The sequence below is a fragment of the Polyodon spathula genome, chromosome 23 (genome assembly GCF_017654505.1).
Source record: "Polyodon spathula isolate WHYD16114869_AA chromosome 23, ASM1765450v1, whole genome shotgun sequence".
Lineage (NCBI taxonomy): Eukaryota > Metazoa > Chordata > Actinopteri > Acipenseriformes > Polyodontidae > Polyodon > Polyodon spathula.
In genome coordinates, this window is record NC_054556.1 from 25929392 (window position 1) to 25945827 (window position 16436).

The window sequence follows — 16436 nt, forward strand, 5'->3', positions numbered from 1 at the left end:
AGTTATTAGTGCGACGTCCCTTTTTCTGGCACCCGATAGACCCAGCTGTCCTGCTCCATGCTTGCTCATGGAATGCTATTTATTCTAATGCTAGTCTCCTTGCTGTGGATGAACCCCAGTCTTGATACTGACAGCTCTAACCAATATAGCAGTGGTTAGGGTGATATGTACAACAGAACTGTTAATAATATATTGAAATGGTCACAGTGACTAAAGGGGGATAGCCTAATGAACCCTGATGCTTGTCTTGAGAAATGTTTAATCTCATTAAAATAAATAAATAAATAATGCGATACCCAGCCCAGAGTAAGAGACTTTAGACAGCTGGCAGCATTCATATTCAAATATAGAGGCCTGCTTCTGTTGGGAAGCTGAGTCCAGTAATGGGCTGTACACTTTCACCCAGGGGATGGCTGAACTAGACTAAAAAACAAAATATAGCAGGTCAAACTTCTCAGGGTGTCCCTCTGACTAAAACAGCTCCAGAACTCGCAACCACGCCGAGAGGAGTGGAGGTGACGTCATACAGTCAGAAGAACCAAGAAAGGGAAAAAGGACCAAGCGTGCTGCTTGTGTGTAGACTGCAAGACTTTCACTGGCGGAGGAGGCTTTTAAAAACAGCAGGTGTACTAAACTCCGCCCTACCTTTAAATGACAGGGTCATGCAAACGTCGATTTTAATTGTCAGCACTGCATGCATGTTGCTGTTGGTTTTAAAGTATTTTACGGTGTGATGTTTTCATTTGCATACCGTGTATTCTACAATGTTATTGTTATTTATTTCTTCGGGTGGTCACATGATTTGCTTAGCTATTGCTAATGACAATATTAACAATAACATAATTTATTAAAATTACAATATATACATAAATAAATGCATACATTCATAAATACCAAACAGGAACGTTTGCATGATTGCATTTCCATGATTGCTATTTTTATTGCATTAAAGCTGGCTGTAAATAACGCTGGTGAGATTCATATTACGAGTAAAATGTAATTGAGGAAGTTTACTTGCCTGTGTCGGTGGAGTACCTAGCAATCTGTGTGGATGCGACCTCGACACAGAGCCAGCCTAATCCAGCCACGCTAGAGCCGCACCACAGTAACCAAGATCACATCTCCTCAACCGCTTTCGAGTTAGCGCAGTTCCGCTGCCTTCGTGTTTTCTTTACATAAACGAAAAAAGATTCGTCCTGACTGACTGACAGCGCGAAGCGAAATCTGTAAACTGAGAAACTCCAGAATCCCCGCAGTATATATATATATATACACACACACACACACACACACACACACACACACACACACACACACACACACACACATACTGTGATAGAACCGTATTTGGCAGTTATTTTGTTTAGTTATTTTGTTTAGTACACACACATCGCTCACTTTTTAATTCAACTACAGTATAACAATCTCATCGTTCGCCTCTCCCGCCGCCTATCCTTTTCTGTAGCCGCTGTAAGGGTCCCGAAAGGCGGCACTTCTATTCCTGGGCTTCCCGCTGACAAGAAGGTATCACGATAGCGTCCAAGTAGCTCGCAGCCCGCACAGAGTAAGAAGGACTAATGGGGTTTCTATAACCCTGACTAGGAGCGCATGCCTTTAAAAAAAAAAGAAAAAAAAAATTCATAGCGCAGTCAGCAAAACGTCGAGCGCTCACTGTCATCCAGAGCGTCACCCTTTTACTGCAATCGCCGGTCTGGGCTGTGTTAACCAGTACGCTTCTTTTCCCTTATACTTAGCAGTCGTTGCTCAAACTGATCAGTGTCGGGGTTAATGTGCTTCTTAACCTTGTTGAAATCTGAGAAACGACCAGCACTGGTCTGTTCTGCTCAGCACACTTGGTGAGCATGACCTGTATTCATATCAGCAGCACTCCAGTGAAATGTATTGAAGTCCTATACATTTACATGCATGCAGTTGCTTCATGAGTGGGGTCTGATATGTTAAAACAGATGAGGAGGTGCTGTAAAGGGGGGTGCAAGTAGACAAAGGAAACTGGCAGCAAATACCGAAAATAAAAAATAAATAAATAAAGCTGTAACATCAAAGCTTTTCAGAAGAGCCTCAATCCCATTCTCCCCTGAAGGGTTCAGATTAAAGACGCTATAAACTGTGGTTAGCGATCCGAGTCTCAGTTAGTAAATAAGACCTTTGGCATTTGACATTAATAATGCATATCACTGGTGTCACTCTGTCCTGAGCATAATGGAGATGCACAGGTACTGTATTGTGCCTCTTTGTGCCCCTTCCAGCCGGAGAACCCTTTCCACTATCTTTGACTGCCATTATCTTCACTCAATCCCTGTTAATCCCTATGAATACACATGCGATAGTGGTATGAGGACAGCATGAGAAGGCTGTGCAGTGCACAGATGAAACGCAAGCAGTCATTAGGTGTAGCTACACCAGGGGTGTGTTTGGCACACTGATCGATGAGGGGCACATGGAAGGAAAGCAACGATACCGAGGAAGGAATAACAGATGGCAGGGAACGTGGTACCGTATGTCTAGAGGTGATGCAGTTTGTGTATTGCCATATGCACAAGTTCTCTTCAGTGACTATGCAATGTCAACTGAGTGACTATGCAATGTCACTCAATTGCAATATAGTGTATATATAATTATTATTAATTAGTCATTTAGCAGATGCTTTTACCCTATGTTGTTGTATGTCTATGAAGGAAAGTAAATGTTTACAGTACAGCCCCTCCTGGGTCCTGGCAGTGTTATCCTCACATAGTTTCTATTCAACAAGATGTATATAAATAATCACTTGCACAAGCCTGGGGTCTCCCTTTCCCGCTCGCTACACCACCGCAACACAAACACACACACTTCTCTGGCAGTGAGGGCTGGTGCATTCAGGTGACTACAGGGAAGAGTGGGAGGCTATGTGATGCAGTGGTTGGAGCCTGGTGGCGTAGTGATTAGAGCTGAGGACTGGGAGGAAGTGCAAACTACTTGTGATAGTTTTTTTTTTTTTCCTTAACATTTTTTAAATGTTAGGTCAGATTAATTCGCTTGTGCAACATTTGCTTCTTTTAATGTAGCCTGATTTTAAAATGTGCACAGCTCCACTGCTGATACACAATGTGAGGCTGATTTGCTACATGCCTGTCCAGGGTGCTGAATTATATATACTGTGTTTGTGTGTCCTTCTCTCTGTTGCATGCCTCACAATAGAACTGTCCGTGGTACTGATCATCACATTGTCGCTAAAGACTGCTAATTTGGAATTTCTGCACTAGAATTGTATCACCTAGTAAAATACATCGTATTATCTATATAAAATGATGCATTCAATCTGCTTGAAACAGGTATTTTTTTCTCTGTTTATCCTGTGAAGGAGCTGCTCTTCCTCTCCAGATCTGCCGCTCTGCTGTCCTTGCCTGTGTTTTTCCTTAGGCTCCATTGTTTCCCTCTCCCGCATGTTGAACACCACCTGAGTGATTGAGACCAATCAGGGAGCTCTTGTGTAAATGCTGGCATTCTCACGACACGCAATGTGAGTTGAGTGGAGTGGAATGACATGCTCACTCACTCACCCTGCGCCCCCCCCCCCCCCCCCCCCCCACCCACATAGCTCTCTATGGTGCTGAATTTCATGATGTTCTTGTTTTCTTCTTGCTCTCCAATGAGAATATTTGCTATAGCATGTCAAACCCTGGTCCCCGTGGGATAATGTAGTTCGGGTTTTGTGTCCTAACAAGACCCTAAATATTCATTTTCACAATGCATTGGCAGCACATATAATGCAATGTACTCTACAATAATTATATTCGCAATACACTGTAGCATGTAGGGCAACAATGTCCTGGGACCCAAATTAAGCAATGCATCAATGAACCTTATTGGACATGAGAAGAGGTAGGCTTCTTAAAAAGAAAGTTAGCAGCATTCTCCCGCAAAGCAGCACGAACCCCAATGTGGAGGACTGAACACTAAGAAAAGTGAACCTAGGGTTATTTAAACTACTGAAGCAGCATGGGATATTGTAGTTATAGCATCATCCTTGATAAGCAGGTCCGTGTGACTGCCAATATTATTCACCAGCAATCGTGCCATTCTTATGCAAGCCTTCTGTAATCAATGCATCAGCCTTGGGATGACTCACTGTATAGAGAACTGCCCTTTATTAAATATCGCAAGCCACTCTATTAAATGTACCCTCAAGTGATTGTTATTGGATAAGCCTGTTTGATCTCACTGGGTAAAATATATTGCACTGCAGTGCCTAGCAAGAGGCTGCCCCATTTGAAAGGGTGCTGAAGCATTTTAACCCCTGCCTCCTTTTTTGCACTGCGGAGTTAAACTAACCTTTCCTTCACTCTCCTCTCTCTCTCCACCTCCCCTCTTTTATAACATGTTTCCTCTCCTGTATTGTTACAATGGCTAGGTACCAGAAGCTTGAGCAATCAGATCTTTGTTCAAACGACCCTTGTTCTGAAATGCTCCTGACATGTTACCAATTAATGACCTACAGACACAAGTAAGATGTATTACTGTATTAACAGTCCTGTGATAAGAAGGTTCAGCTGACAGCAGAATGTGCTGATAGCTGCAATCTCAGGCACCTGGCCATTTAAACAATACATCTAAATGAGAATTGTTCCAACAGCCACGACTAAGTAGCGCTTTCTATGGCTCCTCTTGTCCTTTCTTCCACACCCTGTCTCTTTCTGTCTCTCTCTCCCCCTCTCTTTATTTCTCTATCTGTCTCTCTCTCCCTCCCTGTGTCTCTCTTACTCTCTCCCTCTGTGTCTCTCTCTGTCTCTCTCCCTCCTGTGTCTCTCTTTCTCTCTCTATGTCTGTGTCTCTCTCTCTCTCTCTCTCTCTCTCTCTCTCTCTCTCTCTCTCTCTGCACACACCTCTTTGTTTCCTCTCCCTCCCCCACCCAGCATTCTCTAAAGCTTGTGGCCTGCCCCTTGTTCTCATATGCATTTTCTGATGGTTCAAAACAGATCAACACCATGAAATTGCCCTGCCTCAGACACAGCCCTCCTGTCCACATCCACAAGATTTTTCCTACTAATCTATTCATACCTTGTCGGTAAATTAGGGCTGGAGTTGGGATTGGAGTTGGGGTTAAGGATCCTGATGGTGAACTACAGCTAATGCTCCAGCAACAGAAACACAGCTGATCAGAAGCATGGCTGTTCACACTGACAGTGACCCAGCTCCACACTGACCCAGCTTTCAAGCACAGGAACACAGCTGATCAGAAGCATGGCTATTCACACTGACAGTGACCCAACTCCACACTGACCCAGCTTTCAAGCACAGGAACACAGCTGATCAGAAGCATGGCTATTCACACTGACAGTGACCCAGCTCCACACTGACCCAGCTTTCAAGCACAGGAACACAGCTGATCAGAAGCATGGCTATTCACACTGACAGTGACCCAACTCCACACTGACCCAGCTTTCAAGCACAGGAACACAGCTGATCAGAAGCATGGCTATTCACACTGACAGTGACCCAGCTCCACACTGACCCAGCTTTCAAGCACAGGAACACAGCTGATCAGAAGCATGGCTATTCACACTGACAGTGACCCAGTCCCATACTGACCCAGCATTCTGTGCAATACCTTTCAATATGATAAGCAGAAAGTGCATATATAATAATACACTAGCTTCTTGCAATGAACTGAACCCTTTTAAACAAACTCCAGGGCAAGTTCTCCCCATATCTCCTATTGCTCAGTTCAATTGGACCAACAAAGCAGGACCCAATGGTGTACTAACTTTTATTAAAAACCCAATGCTGTGCTTACTTTTAAAGACAAAAGTACACTAAAGAGAACCCACCCCACACACACACAAACACACACGCACACATGTATTTCTATATTTCTGGGGACTTCTCACTTACTCTCAATATATTTTTATTTACTATTTCTAAATCCAGTCAGACAAAACTCCACACAGGGTGAAAGTCGACAAACTAAATATTTTGGTTAGTTGTGTTCCATGAAGGCATTCTTTTAAAGTATTAAACAGAGGTGGTATTTAGATTAATTGAATAGACCCCCATATCTCTTTCGCTCTCTTTTGCTGAAATATTAATGTGCAAAGGACAAGGCAGAAATATTCTTGCCAGTCGTGGAACTGATTGATTTATTTTCACTGTTGCTCTGCTCCCATGAGCTAACCCAGAGGCACTTTATCTAATTACAGGCAATAAATCAGCATCTCTCCCTACTCACTGAGGAAGGAGCACAAGCCTCACTGTCCCTGGGGCTGGGTGCAGCTCTGCAGCCAGGACAGAGATCAGTGACTCAGTGACTCTGTTTCAATGCAGCAATGGCAGCTCTGGGTTTGCTCAGCTAGTAGATTCGGTGCTTCATCAGAATGCCTGCTGGCAGCCACTGTCTCTCTGCTTTGCAAGCAGGCTGAAACTACACACTGATGTCATAACGACCGTTTGACTCTGGGTTGTTCACAGTGCAGAAGGAAACTGCACTGGTAGGTTCTGTCACTAGCAAATGGTGCAGTTCTTGTGAGAAAAAATCCTTTCAATCTGCAAAAAAAATAATAAAATAAAATAAAAAAAAGGTACTCTTATTTAGCGAGGGACACTACTTTCTATGGGTTTGTGACATAGCTACAGCCGAGTCTAGTACTTCATTTTGATGCCACATTGCACAAGTTGCCTTAACTCCCATCCAGACTCCTGCAGCCCCCAATTCATTGTGATTCTTATCTGCCTTGCCACAATACAGATTGTTCATCTGTCAAGTTGCTCAACCTGGTAACTACTGTCACTCAGTAATGTACAACCTACATTCACCAGCACAGTGCCTGAAAGCCATTCTCTGAGGCACCACTGTCCATGTGAGATCAGTCTACTACACCTTTTGCTTGAACCCCCACTCAAGACATACAAAGCATGCTGTTACTGTGCTCTCACGTTCGGCCATCACAACGCTGAGGTGATAGATCCACAGGCCCCTTCTCAGTAATGATCCGTTTCATGACATCAGTCAAGAGCCACGGCTGTATAAGCTATAGATTTCCAATAAATCCCTGTCTTGTTAGTCTGGCTTTAACAAGACATATATATTGCAATAAATGGAGCAGGATATTCTGCGGTTCATCACGCCATGACACAAACGTTTGATTACTTGACTCTTGTCTAGAAGTTTTCCCTCCTTTTGAGTTTTTCCAAGTTAAGAATGAAGTTGTAGACTGCAGTGTAATGGCACACTGCAGTGGCGACTGACAGCACTTCTATCCTGCGGATTGATCCCTTCCCAGCCCCAGGGCAGTGAATCCCTGTTGTAGAGAACTGAGATAACCCTGTGAAAGAGGCCCCTTGTACTGCTCAATTGAAAAAAAAATCTCACGCTTCATTTCCAGTTTCTGCAGATACCCTGGGCACAGCGGTAATGGATGATTTCATTTTCATGCCATTACGTGCAATCTCTGCAGCCTCTACTCTCTCGGAACGCACATTAAAACATTTCTAACAAGTGTTTTTCATGCAAAGCGAACACTAATAGATACACTTCGGCTTTCTTTGGTAACAATACCAGATAAATGCACACAAATAGTGTAAAGAACAGCTGGATTTTATCAGCGAGTCAACGGCTCCTGTGTGATTCACTGGGACTCTCTCAATTACTAGGCTGTTCTTGTGGTTCCTAACTATAATTCTGTTTACTATCATCTCCTGTATGAGGATTTCTGTTTTTTCTGTTAACTATTACAGGGTTAGGGTACAGGGTACATTAGAACATGTGCAGAGATTTAAGTCTCAGATCACTTAGCTCTCTGTCCTCAGCTCTACCCACTGTGCCACACCACCCCCTGCCTACTGTATCTCATAATGGAGCGAGGTGCATATTCAGAGTTGAGAAAAAGAGCCAAGATGATTTCAGAATATCAGAAACGCCAACCAAACTGTTTCAGTAGAGCCATTACCAATGCCATGATTAGCAATGTAAAAGCAAGGGCTAAAATCACTTGCAGATGTTACTGTTTGCTTTTGATTCAAAGAGTCTCGGCATATACAGCAGTGCGACTTGGTAGAATATCGAGACCGTGCCATTACTTTGAAAGATAACAGCAGCGGTGGAAATGCAAATATCCTGTGTGTGTTGCATTTCCAATAAAAATTTACACCAAAAGGCTTCTTAGAAGAAATAGGTAGCGAGCCTGTGGCCTGGTGAATAGATGCTGTTGAGCTAACACAAAGTTGCCCCTGATATGTGCCAGTTCACATCAGAAACCATGCGGTAAAAGAGAGCTGCCAGCCTCTGTTAGCAAAATGAACAACTGAGTGTGCAGAATATTCACCACAAAGAGAAGCGGTGGGATCTATATATAGCCTCTGATTAACAATATATGAGCCCTGTCAGTTTAAATACAGTGTCCTAATCCTTCTTGTCAGGACACCCGCTTGCAGTAGCTGGAATGGATGGGGGAATGTTTTTTCCTTACAAAGCGATTATAAAAAAAAGTCTGAGTCCCTTTGATGTAACTTTGGGGAAGGTTAATCCAATAGAATCCAATCCAACCCAATCCAACCTCAAAGCTGCATGGCTTTTGGAGATCAGTAGCAGCCACAGAGTCTTCAGGGTTCCTTCCAGAGAATGACTGGGGTGCCTTCTTTAAACTGGTAAAATGTTTGAGCTGTCAAATCTGCAAACTGCTTAAAAAGTAAGTAGAGTATCACATTGGTAGTTTAGAAAATTCATCTTTCTTAATCCAAGTGGCGTACCGCTAATTTTGAAGAATAATTTTGCTAAGCCTATTTTAAGCATGTGCATTCCGTTCGCAGGTTTCATAATCCTAACGAACAAACACCTGACTGCCAGAGAGCATTGCCTTAAAGCCAGCAGCTGTGAAGTGATACTGCTATTCTGGGACTTGTTTCCTCACAGAGAGGAGTTGCAAACTGCTTTTTAAAAGAAACATGCTTTGCGCTGTGCTGTTTTTTTCTACATTGTGTCCCTGATGAATGCAGCATGTGATGTTTCTGCAAATGACGAAGGAAAAAAAAATAAAAAACACATTTTGAGTAGCCACCATTTATCCTAAAAAGTAGAGATGGTGACCTTTACTGTAAGTGCACTGTGTGGTTCAAGTCTTCACGAGGTCTGGATAATCCGCTGCACAAGTGCAAAGCTAATACCAGGACGTAGCTCAAGAATCCTTGCTAAAATAACCATCATGATCTACACAGTGCCAGATGACGCAGGTCTTCTGTTTGGCATGTCTGTTATTGTAGAAGCTGTAATCATAAAGCACTGGCATGCTACTTGCAAATGCATGAGACTGAGTTCTTCACAGTCTGGATAGTCAGCATGGGTCAGTTCATCCCATGAGATGATGCAGTCACTTTCGCTAGTGGTGGAATGATTTCACCATCGCTGTTGCAGTCGCCATAGTAACAATTAACTGCGTGCGAAAACTGATCATCAGTTTCTCTACAGCTCATTAATATCACACTATGATGAAACTGTTCAGAACATTCGCTTTATCCAAACTTCTTGGGCTTATGAAGACCACTTTGTTCTTAGATAACACTATACTGGAGTGCATAATACATATAGGGACAGTACCGAGAGTGGAGTATGGATTATTTATTTTATTTCAATGTGTTTAATCAGTATGTATCTCCCATGGGGATGCCCATGAGATCAATACTAAAAATAAAATAAGTAATTGGAACAGACTAGTTAATATCAAAGATGTGACAAGCATCTCTTTTAAAATCAATACCGAACCTCTTAACGGTATTATCAACGTCCTCAATGCCCCCTCTCCCCATTCTACTACCAAAAACTGTTGGGTTGAGGATGTGCACAATTTCCAAACAGAATAGGGAGCTCAAAAGCTGTCATTCTGTTTGCTGGTACCTGGCAACTTCCTGCTCTGTAGGTCAGTCTTCCTCCAACAGTCTATCTGTAAACAGACCTGCAGAAGCAGCAGTAACAGACTCTTAAAACACTGACAGTAGCTGTGCTCCTAACACAGCACTCCCGATCTCTAGGTGACAGACATTAAACCAATGCTATTTCTAATAGGAACAGAGAGACGCAGGCATTTCCTTTGCATCTTGCTGAGTAACCTAGTGGTGCTGTTGAGGAAAGTCACTGATAAAACCAGGTGCTGCACCTCAGAGGAGCGCATCGTCCTCTGAAGTTAGAAACCAAACATTGGGATGATGAATTGCCAGTCTCCTAATGACAGGTCTGAACCTTTCACTGGTGTGAGCGTCTTGTGCACCTGCTTCAGAGAAGCCACCTGATGCTGAGAAGGTGTGCCTGTGTTTCGCTTGTTTGGAATTGCCGGTGGCACATTCTTAATAAGGCGTTAAGGCTTTGTCGAAATGCTGAAACTGTTAATATGTAGTGGAGGACAAAGGGGCGTTCAATTACCAGTCTCCCCCACAGCACTGAAAACCCACAAACTGAAACACACAGGAGTCTTCTGTAGTGCCATCAATAAAACACTGACTATGTCTACAAACTCATACACTTGAATAGAGGTTAAAACAAGTTCTTACTGTGATTAAAATTAGACGCGTCTTCAATGAAAACAATAAAAGGCTACTCAGTGTGTGTCTGTGTCCATGTTTGTGTATAACACACGCACACACACAGAAACATACACACACCGTGTGTATGCATGTGTGTCTGTGTGTATGGGGGGGTGGGGTGTTCACATTTTATCAGTGAAAATGTCACCTAGGGGTCACTGCTGATAGCTAAACTGTAGACACAAATGCATTTGATATTTGAAAGATTTAGAACTGAACTAATATATCTCACATAATAACATACATAATGCATATGTTGCTTGAGGAGAGAGAGCAGGACAATAGGAGAAAAGAGAAACCTAGTGTTTGCGCCAAGGAATCCCCAGGAACCAATGTAATTAGGGTCTTCTTGCCAGCTGTGACCTGCATTGTACTTTACAAGGATACATATACTGCAGGAACGCATGCATGTACCAGAGCACTTGAATTGTAGACAAAAATAGAACGCGCTGTGTGTGATCGCTCCAAAGAAACCGCTTTAGAAAAGAACCAAAATACCGCAATAGCACAGAAATAATGTCATTATTATATATGAGAAAATTAATTTAGAAGAATCTAGTATAAAATTATATTTGTATATCAAATTCGGATGGTTTATTGCTTCCTTTATTCGATCAGCCGTAAATAAAGAACTGAAAACCGACGGCCTTGCGTTTGTGTTTCCTCGAGATGTTTCTTATTAAAAGTACCAAGCATCCCTAGAATGGTGAGTGACCCCCCCCATCCCCCGCCAGACATGGTCTAGAAGAAAAGTCAAAGCTGTAACAATACACGCTGCTTCCAGCGCACAGCGAGGCTGCCACTTACCTGTGTTCTGTACCTGATCAACTCCAGTCTCCGTGAGGATGTTTGGGTCGCTCTGAGATCGTCCGCGATGCAGCACACAGTTTTCTGTTTCATTCGATGATGCCATGGATGTGAACTACAAGAATGCAGAATGAAATATTGAAACGCCGATCGGTGAAGCCAAGGTCACTACCAAACATCGGCAGCGCGGATTTAATTTGGTCTGACAACAGCAGCTTCAAACGAGCTAGCAGCCAGGGAGGTTGAAGACAATTCCTCAATGCGTGCCACACTGCGATCGTGTGTGTGTGTGCGAGGGTGTGGACTGTGTTTTCTCCTCTTAGAATAATGTCCCAATATGAAGAAGGGAAAGGCTCACGCCTGAGTTCTTATTTGGAGTCTCCAGATGTGCTCCATTATGACGTGGAAAGGACAATTAAAGCGGAGAATATATGCATGCAAAAACAAAAAAACACATACACACACACACATACATCAGCAAGATCCCAAAATAGATTCTGTAAAAAGAAAAGGCGAAGATCTCCTTAATTCCACAAGAGCATCTAATTCTGAAATCAGTTCAATGTGTAATCGACCACACAGCATCTGTGTGAAGGGAACAGATTCTACCAGAATCCCTTGCGCTGGGCGACAGGAGGCAGGAGGAGAGAAGAAGAGAGGAGGGGCGGGGTCGGACATTGAAAGAAAGGAGACGGGGAATGGTTGGAGATGGTGTTTGGTGATTCATTGGGGGGGGGGGGGGGGGGGGGGCAGAAAAGGGGATGGGTTATATAGCAGATGGGAGATATATTGTTAAATTGGAAGGAGTTGTACATTAGATACAGTGGGAGATGGCGGCATTTAAATTGAGAATATAGGCTGTAGACTTTTGCAACGCAGAAGGATACAGCAGACCAATAACCAATAGACAAACCCAAAGCGCCCTATGTTTGCTGTACAACGTGATGTCTTAAATGCCATTATATTCTTCAAAGACAATACTTGATAGCTAATAGTAAGGGCCAGGTGTATGGGCAGTATGAACTGTGCAATGACACCCATAAGCAGCTTACCAGTGGGGTGTTTAGACGGTGTGCAGACTCCACGGGCTACAGTTGACTGGAATATTTTACTCTACGGAAAGGTTTTTTTAAAAGGATCTCACTCAAACGCAAGCTTGCATGGTCTACCTTTTTTTATCCCCTTTGTTCAAACATCTCCACGGGGTATGAGGTAAATCAATTTTTTCCACTGAGCTCAAGGATCCCTCCCATCCAACATCTCTGCCTGCTTGTCCCTGGACTGCCGCCTTGCTTTACCTGGCATCTTGGGTTCTTCCACACTGTACACATTCACGATACAAATATGAAGTTGCCAGTGGTACACACTGTCTGTACGATTGTTTTTAATGGATATTCTTTAATCCCTATAAGCACTTGTTATAATACTTGCAGATTAAGTACAATCTAATGAAGTCAAACCATACTGTACACTAACCTCGATAAATCTGCGACCCCTGGATTAACCATCATATTAAAAATAAATAAAACAAATAAAATACCACTAATTACTACTATTTGGTAAAACGATGTACATTTTTTTTTAACAGGGATTGATTGTTTTGTTTGGATCTCTTTGTAAGATTTGGTAACACAGCCTTTCATAATTGCCCGAATTCCTCCAGGGGGTCTATGTTGTGTTATTTTCTGTCTGGGGAGCACTGTCGTCTTTCTTTAAATTGTCAGACAATAAGAAAGACATGGCTAGAGCTGATTTACCCTTGTATTGGTTTATGCTGGTATGTATTTGGATGGTGCGCCGTGAGCAGGCACTGGGTTACACGGTGGTAGTAGTGAATAGCGAGTCAGTGTGCTGTGTGCAGGGCACGGCAATGCGCTTAGTCAACAGTCTCTTCTGTTCAATGAGAACAAGACACTTACTGTTTTCATATGTGGAAAGCGTGTAGGAGTAAACATTAGAGTCTGTAGCCTCCAGTACTGGTACAAAACGATCAGTGCACAGAAAATAAAACGCTTTGATACACACACACACACACACACACACACACACACACACACACACACACTGTAAGCCAAACTATTATATAATAAAACGCAATTCCATGCAACAGATCTCTAACAGATTTTAACATGCATGCGATGCTAATTTTAATGAATTAATTTTTTAAATTAAGTTTATTATCAAATAGGCCTACTTTAAAATAAACACGATGAGCTAAAGCCTATTAATTTATGTTTACAGTGTGGTTTTACAGTGCCGCGCCAGTCAGTTGCTGTGAACCTGTAACTTGCAATTTTAGCACGTTATTTTTACGATGCTGTAGAGCACGTTGTTTGATTGTACTGTGAATTTCGCAAACTGGATTAATTTTAATTTCTAATTAAATGCGGCAGATAACACACGTGAACAATTGATAGTTTAAATGCTGTTGAGCTAAGAGCCTTTTTAAAATAAACAACTAAATCATCTTCACTAAATATTGCATGCATTGGACCAAAACCTGGGCAATGAAGCCTTCCTTTAACCAATTTGAACTCACCTTAAAACGCATTGTTTAATGAAACATTAGAAATGAAGAAAGCCAACCTGGAGTGAGACGGTCCAATTCCACCCTCCTGCTTGCTAACTGATCTCAAAGCAATAAACACAAATGTTGGGCACGGATTTTAAAACCGGAGAGCTGTCTTTTAAGAAATGTTTGTTTTAAGGGACTGGTTATAGACATCCTCTCAGATAAAACAGGGCTTTGAAAAGTGAAAAAGGAGTTTCCAACCCTCTCTCAAACAGCTAAGGAAAAGGTTTCATAAACTGATTCCGCGTACAAGGAGGTTTCGCTTGCTCTGCTCCTTTACGTTCCATTCCATACACGGAATCAGGAGTAATGTACCCGCTTCTTCTCTTTCATGAGCACGATTTAAATCTTACACTTAGAGGTGCAACGCTGCGGATTATCCACACACAGCAGTGAAAGGAAATTGAATTACCAAAGAGAAGGCAGCACTCTTATCAGATTCAGAGAGATTTGATGTGCAACTATTCATTACTCCTACTGTGCATTTACTATACTGAATGGGAATCGGTCGCCATTCAATATCTTAAATGCACAGTTAAATAATAAATAAAGCCATTTGCATTATTACAAACTGCATAGCTATAAACTATAAATCCCATTAGAATCTAAATTAATATTGGGTTTCATGTTATATTTAATCTAAAACAAATAATAAAATGTCAGCCTTAAGAACAATTTCACATAGAAAAACAAACAAACAAACAGACAAAAATCAACAAAACATTCTATACTGAGCCCATTGAGTACAACTCTATTTAAATGAAATATCAAAGAATGATTCTGCAGCTTGTAATAACATGGTAATTACTGGATAAAGACCAATGGTTGCTGTTCTTGCATGATTACTGATTTAATAGATGTGTAGTTACCTGGAAATGATATGTACCAGGTGATTACCCAGTTATTACAAGGTAACCATGGCAATTCATGCCTTGTAATCTAAGCTGCTACTAAAGGCTCTTTATACAGGATTATGCTGGATTGTCAGGATACAATAAGGACAAAATGTGCAAACACCACACACGGCTTCTTTCCGGACAGTAACTGGAATACAAAATAATGCATGTGCCAGGAGAATGGTAGAGCCTGGTAGAGAGTTGTTTACCAATCATCCTTGAATACCCCATAACAAAATAATGGCTCCAGAGAAAGTTAAAATATATAGACTGCCGTGGAACTCCTTGGGTCAGACAGAACGCAAGGAGGATTTCTGGGTTTGTGTTGTAGCTTGTTCTAAATGTCACACCAATATTCCAAGCCTAAGAGCTTGGCTGCCTCCTCTCAGTCAGTAATTGTTTCTACGCAACACAATAGATTCCCCTCAGCTCTCTCTCTCTGTGAGTTTTCATTAAAGACATATCTCACCCAGTGAATGACATTTAAAACCTTTCGGGAGGTAAAACACACTTCAGTGGATATCTTCCTGTTAATTAGCAAGTTAGTAAAATAGATTCCAGCTCAGGAACGAAGCCTAGGGGTCCTTTAGTGGTGATATTAGCTTTCTGAGTTGTCGTCTGATACTGTAAACCATGCTGATGATGCCATTTGTATTAGATTATATTTGACTTTTAATGTTGACTGAAAATGCAAGTATGTGAATAGTAAATCATGTGTCTATTGTCTCTATTTTCTTTAGCAGGGTTTTTTATGTGTGGCTTCTCTTCCTCCTTTTTAATTAGAGCCTGCCACTCTGCCTGTGGATAACATGATGTCTTCCTGCTTTTAACAGTATATATAGAAATCAACACAGTGCATGGAAGATAATGCAAGCAATGTCTGCTGCATTCATGAAGCAAAACCTCCTTCTATTTATAGTATACTTCATTGACAGGATTTACACCTGCACACAAAAACACCCCAGGCTGGATTCTGTGGAAGCAAACCTATACTATCCATTTACAAAGGGAGAAAAAAACACATTAGCCAACACGTAGCATGTAACTCTTGTGTAAATACTCATTAAGCCCTTCTATCAAGTGCTTATAATTGCATTGTTCAGACGAACACAATCAGTTCATTATATTACAACTCGTTATCACACAGGTCATTTCAGTGTCACAAGGACACTCTGAGATCACCTAACTCAAGTCTTACACTCTAATAGTCTTGATGAAGACACTGTGTTTGAGGCTGATTACCTTATTATGAGTCCAGCGATTCCTTTCCCAGTCACGGGGTCGGGACAAAAGTTATCATGAATTGCAACAAACCCTAATTGGCTAAATAGTTAATAGCCATGTTGAAGGTTTAACAGCCATTAACAGAATACAAATCTTAGAAGACCTCCCTTTTGATGTTATTGATGTTATTATGTAAACTGTGGCAATGCAATTTCTAGTATGATATAAGCTCCACAGCTAAACATATTTTTGTGTCAACACTTTTTTGTTTTAATGCATGTTTTGCCAGATCATTGGTTAGAAAGCCAACCCTATTTGTAATCCCAGTCTCTGCTTGTAGTCCCTTTGATGTGATATTTTAAGGGCTTGAC

At 41.8% G+C, this 16436-nt stretch overlaps 1 protein-coding gene across 4 annotated transcripts in view; it reads right to left on the reverse strand.

Moving 5' to 3' along the window:
• Positions 1-11981, reverse strand: part of LOC121298362 (phosphatase and actin regulator 3-like) — a 32753-nt gene extending 20772 nt beyond the window's left edge. For 2 of the 4 annotated variants that reach the window (XR_005947278.1, XM_041225466.1), the window contains exon 1: positions 11374-11981. Coding sequence is in view for 2 of the 4 variants with exons in the window: in XM_041225466.1 (XP_041081400.1) it covers positions 11374-11479 (106 nt within the window). In the remaining 2 variants the exon portion in view is untranslated. The remainder of the gene's footprint in view (positions 1-11373) is intronic. The other 2 variants (XM_041225467.1, XM_041225468.1) reach the window with 2 other exon arrangements.
• Positions 11982-16436: the final 4455 nt, after the last annotated feature.